General features: G+C 36.3%; 1 protein-coding gene across 1 annotated transcript in view; it reads left to right on the top strand.

Annotated features, from left to right (window-relative positions):
• ATP9B (ATPase, class II, type 9B) overlaps positions 1-8871 on the top strand; it is a gene marked incomplete at its 5' end in the record, with an annotated part of 136298 nt that overhangs the window by 29924 nt on the left and 97503 nt on the right. The window contains one exon of the mRNA XM_009892792.1: positions 4910-5004. Coding sequence (XP_009891094.1) covers positions 4910-5004 — 95 coding nt within the window. The remainder of the gene's footprint in view (positions 1-4909; positions 5005-8871) is intronic.

Consider the following 8871-nt stretch of genomic DNA (forward strand, 5'->3'; position numbering starts at 1 on the left):
CTTTCATTTCTGCAGTAAGCTAAAACTTCTCTAGGGTAGTTGAGATTTTTCTTTCTGTAGTTATTGCAAATATTAAGTCTCCATGTAATTCAGATCATTTGAATGATTTTTAATTTTTTTTGTCATTATAATAGCCTTCCATGAAAATCGGATGATGCAATTTTATATACAATAATATAAATTACTTTCCTGTTGCAAAGTAGATTGCTCTTAGTCTGTCAATACTGCTATTTTGGGTTTCTTGTGTTAACTACACTTTCTTTAAAAAGTACTTGATAAACAGGCTGAATGGTAAGCTAATTGTTTTAAGGAGAAGTTATCACTTTTCTGCTTATCAGAAACAACATTTCCAAATGAAATATAATAGGAATAAATAATTTAAATAATACACAACAATTTTTCTCTTCCAAGGGACTTACTTTAAATGTATTCTAGCTTACACAGTTCTTAATTAAATAACTAGCATCCTAACTAATAGCTTATTTTCAGAAACCTGTATTAACAACTGTAATACTCCGAAGTGTGTATATAAACATAAAATTTAAGTACTTGGTGGTAGCACAAGTTTATGTACATAATTGCAAGAAATTAAAGATACCTACACATAAAGAAATTAATGCATAAAAATGAATAGCAAGTTTGGTAGTATAAAAAATACAAGATTTGGCTATCTGATGATGATGCACAGTAGTAATTAAGAGAAAGCTTATTATATAACTGTGTTTTACTTCTTTAAGAAGCTTCCCTTTCTGGTTTGGGGGGGGGGGGGGGGGGGGGTCTGCAGGCGGAGTGAGTGTTGCGGCAGTGGGTGTGCCTGGGGGTCCCGCCAGGGCTCATGTCCTTGATAGCGGCTCCGCCCGCGGGGGCGGGGGGGGGGGGGGGTGGTTTCTCTTTTTTTTCTCTCTCACTTTAAGTTTAAGGCTAAAATATGACCAGCATTTTCCAAGCACAACCTTTATTTAGTTGGAAAATTTTTGTTCAGAATTTCTAGAGGTAGGCAGGCTCACAAAAGAGGTCACTGATGCATGTGTAAGTGTAAACCATTTCCAGAAGCATTTGACATGTACATGCCCTGCATGTACGTTCTGAATAAAGCATAAAGTCCAGCACACACTAAGTAGGATTCTTCCTGCTCACTCTGTACTGAGCACAATACCTTTGTTTGACAAATCTAGGCCAGGCATATCAGGGCCCTGAACTAGTGCCTTCATAGAAGAGCTTTTGTATCTCTTTTTCAAAACACCATAAAAGCTACAGAAATAAATGCTATTTTTGTTCAATATTCTATTAACACAAAAAATAGCTTTTAAAAAAATACTTTTTTATCCTTAGTATCTCAAGTAACCACACTCAAGAAGTCTGTTAATAATTAGCAGTGTATCCTTATATTTTAAAGTTACATAGTTACTTCAGGTTATTATTATAAGCGGTTCTTATCCTTTGTATTACAGGTGCTGCTTTTATGCAGAAAAGCATTCTAAGGGTAAATTCTGGACAGACCTCAAATGGTTGAGCTTTTGCTAAAACACAAAATATGGAATTGTAGTCCCAGGACTTCCCTAAACATACAAGTTTCACAGATTTCAACTGAAATGGTTTTAAAAATCAGTTTAGTTGCACTTGGGCAGCACCTTGCGTGGACATGCTCTAAATTGATTTATACTTGTCCTCAACTGATGAGGTTAAATGAATATTATATACTTGTAAATTAGTTTAAAGATGCTCACGTGAAGTTTGCAGCACTTTTGATAAATGATTAAACTCTTTTAATCCAGTGTAATTTCCTTAAAGCAACCCTTAAATTCTAATTCAGATAATTCCAAAATTTTCACTGTAGATGGAAATGTCAGACATGTTCACAATGTTCAACTTTGTCTACTAATCTTGAATGACTCTGTATTCTTACAGGAAATGAGCATCTGAGTACCCTCACTGTATGAAGTAAAGTTTAATTTTATTTGTTCTCCATTATATGTAGCCTTATCAAAATTTCTTATGTTCAGTGTGGAATTTCTTTCTTTTTTTCAGACAGCTATGCTTTGATTGGTGAACATTTAAAATACTTCATGACTTTTTCCTTCAAGCAGCACAGGACTTAATTTTGATTCTTTGTGTGCTGTAAAATAATTGTCAGGTTCAAGAGTTATCACTGAATTCAGAGAGAATAGCAATTCCTGATATTTGTATAGATGGCTTTCTCCTGGCAAGTCATGTTCAGGTTACAAATGTAGGAGATTTTTCAACACTGACCTAAAGCATTCTGTTAAAGTACATAACACAATTTTTTACTACATTTGGTGTTGTGTTTGGGTTTTGTGTTTTTTTGGTTTGGTTTGGCTTTTTTTTAGATTTTGTGATGGGGGGAGGGGGCATTTCAAAATGTTAAATAGCTATTTTTTCAGAAGGCTTTGATTTTTTTTTATTTATTTTTTTTTTACAAGTTCTATGTGCTGCTGACTCAAATACCTTCCAAAAGTAAAGTATGTGTGACACCCACCCATCACACAGTGGGGGATATTTAGTTTTTTACAGGTCTGAGGGCTTGGTAGGAATGAAGACTTGTTTTTATACATTGTTTCTAATTACATGTTTAATATCCCATGTTTATAGCTTAGTTAAACCAAGTTTAAAAATCAGTATCTCATAGAATAATTAAAAGTACTTGGTCAAATCTGCTGCAGTATTTGAAGAAGAGCAGAGGATTGTATTGTTTCAGTTTTGCTGTTGTGATCACTATTGAAAGCTGACTTGGCAGAAAGCAGTCCCTTTTTCTGGATAAAAGGGAAACAGGCTATGAGATAAGTTATTGATGAAATTAACTGCTGAAGTGGAGAGGAAATGCAGCTGGCCAATACATGTCATAGTGTGAGCTCTATTAAATGAATATATGTGCAGTCAACCATTCACAGGAGCCACACTGGTCTTGAACTGCATTGATCTATAGTATAATTCTAAATGAAATTGATGGAAAAGAGCAACCATTGACAGGAAGGGTAAAGAGAACCATGAAATGCCTTGTACAGGAAAAGTATGATGGAAAGTAGGCTCATCTATGCCATGGGTAGGAAGTGCGGTGAAACCGTGGTATTTATAGGTGTTCCTAGGTACCTCAGCCTTAATTATAATGCAATGTGTATCGCTGGACTCCTCAAAAAGTGCATTATAATGTTTTATTTTTAGAAGGAAATCCATAAAGAATCCTGTCAAGAATTTACAGCCTTTCAAGAACTTTAAAGCTTTGCAGCTTGCAGCTCTGAACTTTGGGTGAAATTCAGTTGTGATAATGTGTTCTGAGCTGTTTATATTAACATTTAAAGATTTGTTTACTTACTATGCACTTAATATAAATACAGCTGTTACATGAAGGCTTGTAAACTTCTTCTTTCAAGACCGTTGTGCAAAAATGTTACCTTCTAGTCAGATATAATTTCAGGTGGCTTCTCTCTCAAGCATGTCCTTTCAGACCGTTAGCTCATTGAACTGCTTAATTTACAGGCCCTGATGAATAAAACATGAATTCTGTTAGATTTTACTTGTATTAGAGTCCACATGTCCTATAAAAGACTCTCTATTTTGTGTTCACTGGTAGGTACCATTTCTTATGTATTGCCTGTTAGATTCAAAGCTTCTAGTACATTGTCTTCTTTCCTGTGTAAGAAGGCTCAAACCTGGATAAACTCCTTTGCTAGTGTTTCCTTCAGTTTAATTGCTACCATATCACTTCTAATGATGAAACTACTTTGTTAGGTTTTATTGGATTGGTTGAAATATAGAAGGAATTACGGGTATATATGCGTGTATGTCTATACACATTGTTTAAAATTTACAAATAACTAGAAAAATCTATTTTTATTTCACACCCATAGCACACAATAACAATAGTGTATAGAGTTGTTAGGCTGTAGCGTAATGGAAGTTGTAATTATTACTTTAGAAATATTTAAGATTTCTTTAGTGTAGCAATTGTGAAGAGTATTGGTCAAATTTTACCACCCTTTTTAAGTGCTTCAAACTAGATGGACATTGTAGCTACTTGTATGTGTTTTTAGTAGATTTTCAGTGTTCAAGAGCAGTCTTTTTTGAGTAACCGATGTAATACTTCAGACTTGATAATATCCATCAAAGTAGTTATTGGGGCAGGAGGAGGCTCTGCACTGGTCTTAATTTTTTGTTTCTTGAATACTAGTCTTCTGTCTGTAAAGCGTACTGATTCTCTTCACTGTGTGTCAGTCTGTGTCTTGAGCTTCCCTCATATCTGAAGTACTGCGCATGTTTTGACAGGTTTCATTAGCCTCGGATCCTTGACAATTGCAGATGATTCTAAATTATTTCTTTTAAACATAATACATTGGGTCGCATATTGTTTTGAACAGTATCCATATTAAGGATATACTTTTAAAAAAAAACCACAAACAAACCAAAAAAACAACCCCCTTCAGAGAAGCCTGGAATCTATAAGCAGTGGAAGTTTGTGATGTCATACCAGCAAGGAGACAAAAATCACAGGCATCAGCTCATTATTCTGTTGTGTTGGAATTGTACAAGTAGTACAATTCTAAAAAGAAAAAAAAAATAAACCTGCTTCAACTTCAGCCAGTGAAGTTGTATCTCTTGCTGATAACATTTAGAAACCTTTTTAGAAACTATTAAGCAACCCGTAAAATAGGATTTCCTGTCGGTTCATAAACAGGCATATTGTTAATTTTATCAGAAAAATTGTGCTATTGTGTGATTCCTGAAAGAAAGCACACAGATGTTCCAAAGTACAAATCCTTTTATAAGTAGCACCTTTATTTAAAGATCGTTGTAAATTGCTTTATTTTCACTCCCCTACTTTTTTTTTTTTTTTTAACCCAAACTGAATTTTTGAGATTGAAAAAATAGTGTGATGTCTCTTTATAACTTCAAGGTTCGTGTTTCATTCGAACTGACCAGCTGGACGGAGAAACAGACTGGAAACTGAAGGTTGCTGTCAGTTGCACACAAAGATTGCCAGCTTTGGGGGTAAGCATTTAATCTGTTTGCTTTTAAGATACCTTCCATGTATGCATATATCTCTCTTATCTAAAAGACTGTTACAATTGTAAGTATTGGAAAGTCTCTGTTACTGCAGTTTTAGTTTTTGCAATAAATAGGAGATAGGTATTCCACTGAATGCTGAATGTAAAGCTGGTTATGCAAATATTCTTGGTTTTACATTGAAAAGAAACTGTGACAAACTTAGTGGTTCTCATTGTGGTCCCCACTGAGATCCATACTCCACAGAAGCATATCACAGTTATAGTGTTTTCAGCTGAGTGTTATACTGCAAGTGAAAGTCATTTTTGTCTTGGGAACTGTTACTTCAATCACTAACTTCTAAGCTTGGTCTGCTCTTATAAGGTAAAGTGCTTTTTGTTGTCAAGATACTTTCTGGTCTAACTGGGTACAACATCCAAGTTCTTGCAAGGAGGGCTCCCCAAGAGTTGACTGAATGTGTGAATTTTTTGACTGCATATATGTGTTGTGTCCTGGGTAACTAGTAAAATTGTGAAAAATGGTGTGTATATGCATGTGTATATAAGCATACATTCAAAATGGACATGTATCTACAAAAACGTACGTAGAATTGTATAAATGTCTCTTAATGAGAAGCTGAATCGTGGCCCTTGTTCTGGGGAAGCTTGCTTTTTACAGGATAGTTGGCTTGCTATTAAGACGCTTCCTCTGAAAACATGCTTGTTACAAGCTTGTGGAAATTTACCTGTACAGAATTTCTAGAGTTTTGACACTAAATCCTTTAGGTGTTTTATTAAAGGCAAACATAGCTTAAGAGGACTGTTTGTATGGCATCTCGATAGAAAAAGTGTTAGATTTCTGCCAGGTATTAGCAGGACTTCTGCAGTTATTCTTCGAGAATTATGGAGTTGCTGCCACACTGAAATTGGCAAAAGGGAGAGATTTTTTTCCTGTGTTCATAGTCCTCTGGCTACTGGCTTCACATGTGACAAGAGGAGGAAAAAATAGTGAGGATTGGGAACAAAGGATGGAACTGAAGGTTGGTCATGCCAGACAGACATGCCAAGTCAGACTCCAAGGTGAGAGTTCTGGTGCAAGAACAGACTCTAACAAGTATTCTGTAACTGGCAGTTGAATTTAGTATTTGTAATAATGTCTGTCCTGTAGGTTTTTACCATTTAATCACTGGGCTATCTTGTTTCCTCATTAAAAAAAAAAAAAAATCATGTTCACATTTGAGACAGATACATGCATTTGACTAAATCCAGTCAATTTTCTATCCTGCTTGTTGTTTGGTTTTGTTTTTTTTTTATTAAATAGTGCTTTTCAGATAGTTACAATTGTGTCCAACGGCTATTATTTTTTTATTTCTCTTTTGTTTTGGGAGCACCATAAGCAAATATAAACCTTCTGTAGAGCACTGCCTCTTTGAGTTCTGTTTGGTTATAATTTCGGTGTTCTGAGGCTGATGAAATCTGGCGAAAATTACAATGCAAAGGTTTCTCTCCACTCTCCTTTGGAAAAGAAAAGGAAAAAAATTTTACATTCTTTTCTTTTTTTTTCTTTTTTTTTTTTTTTTTTGAAAAAAGCCCAAACAAATCCATGTCTGAAGTTTTCCCTCCTTGCCAGGAAGAAATAGACCTGGTAGAGCAGGGAATTGTACTATAACTTTTATATTATGTTCTTTGTTTAAAAAAAAGTAAGTCAGTGATCAATAGACTTGACAAATAAATTGTTAAGCATCTATGGACATAATATAAAATTATGGTTAAGCCTGTGCCTTTGATTTGAAAGAAGTAAATGTTTATATTGTAGTTGTTTACAGTGGAAAATAAATCAGAAATGGTTGAAGTTGGGGAGTCTGCATTTGAATGGTAGGACATGCAGCCTCAACTTCCTGTGGAAGTGAAGGTTTGCTTCAGGTGCTGGTTGTTTTGCACGTGTAGGGGAGGGAAAGGTAAGGTATCACCAAGAAATTATTCATGCATCTCAGAAACAGCACACAGGAGTCGACTGTACAATGTAATAGTACATTTCTTCCTTAGCTGTTTCCATTTAGTGCTATTAACCTACCTCCGACTGATGTGTGCTTCTTGCAAGATTTTTCTGTTCTCCCTCTTCTTGAGCTATCGGTGACCACCTGAGTTGTCTCATCAGATGCGGTTAATCAAGGAGCTGTGTATGGTTAACAAACCTTCCCTGGCTACCGGCAGCAAAGGGAAGCCACCAAGCAGTTGACTTGCCCTTTCTTGCATCACGCAGTTATTGGTGGTTAAGCGCGCTAGCCGAGACTTTGTCTGCATTAAGCTGACATGTGATCCTCAAGTAACTGACGCTGGGTATAATACTTTCTGCCAACTAAACTAAACTACCTCCCAGTTTCCATACTGTGTGGTTTGGTCAAACCGTTGATAGTTTTTTAATGAGATAATTTTAAATGGCTGCTTCCCAGCTGGTCTTAGACTGCTGCTTCACTCCTAAGCCCCATCTGTCTGAATTATTTTGGGGAAATGGTAGCCTAATGAACCCAAATGTAAATGCTTTTTAGGGGATCCCCACACCTTTCACAGAAGCTAATGCTGAGTGCACATCCCAGAAGGCTGTTTCCATTCCTGTGGGAAGGACATTGCTATTTCTTGAATTTCTGCAAAGACGCTTTAACCTTTACTGGGATGGCAATAATATGCAAGAGTATCAGCCAGCTGAAGAAACTGTGGATGGACGACCAGAAAATCGGTATACGAAGCTCTAAGCGAGCTGTGAATTTAAAACTAACAAATAATTGTATTATGGAATTACTTTATTCTAAGTCTAATTCTTGTAGTTCCTAATAGTCATTCCTAAGCTGTATCTGTATATAGGCCCTACACGTATTCATTTTTTTAAGTTAATTTAAAATGCGGTGGGTAGAATTATTTCTTTATAGTTAGAGTAAAAATAATGGTTTTGGAAAAAAAGTAGAAACAGGATACAGGCGTTAAACATGTAGGGATAGCGTTTGGCACCCTTCGAAACTTTACACTCAATTTATCTAAAAAGGGATGCTTAAAATAAGAAGTTGAGGTTTTCTTGGCAAACAGTATTCAAGCTCGCTTGTACATGCCGTGGAAAAAGTTTGAAGCAACTTGGTTAAAAGTAAGGATGCTTTGAGAAAACCATTTCAAGTGGACTTTTTCCCACCCTAGGCTTCTACAGTATCCTCTGTTGCTGAAAACTTCTCTTAATAAAACTGAAAAATCAGGGAAGATATTAACTTGAAAATGTCTGTTGCTTTGTACAACATCCCTATGCTTTGTTTCTGTTCCCAACTGGAAAAACTACTATTCTGCAGGGATTACCCTGCTAATTTACTGTGCAGCGTCTAAGAGGGGCATATGCTTTTTGATAGGCTTAAAATTACTTTTGCAGAAACTTGTTGGTGTTTGAAGCAGTCTGGCAAAGGACTGAGCTTTGTGCTCCGGTCTGGGATCAACTTTGTTTTCCTTTTCTCTACAGAATGTTAGGAGAATGGGGCAATGAATCCTTCCTTCTGCTGGGATGCGATCCTCCTTTCATTTCCCTTTGCGTTATGTGCTGCACGCGGTTGGCGGTGCATCGTATATGTCCCCAAAATAACTGACGTGGTGAAGATACAGCAGTTCAGGGGGCAGCTATCTCAAGGTTTTGCTTTTGCTTTTTCAAATCAAGCCATTGAGGAAAGCTACTTTGCTTTAAGGAATTTGGGAAAATGAACCTTCCCAAATACCACTTCATTCATACCTACTAACTGCCGGTTTCTCCCCATCCTTTGTAATACTGTCAAACACCACTCCCGCTCCCCAAGGTAGCGTAGCCCTAAAATTCGTCGCATGTGCCCGTTTTACCGTACGTCCG

Source organism: Charadrius vociferus, unplaced genomic scaffold, assembly GCF_000708025.1.
Source record: "Charadrius vociferus isolate BGI_N301 unplaced genomic scaffold, ASM70802v2 scaffold629, whole genome shotgun sequence".
Classification (NCBI taxonomy): domain Eukaryota; kingdom Metazoa; phylum Chordata; class Aves; order Charadriiformes; family Charadriidae; genus Charadrius; species Charadrius vociferus.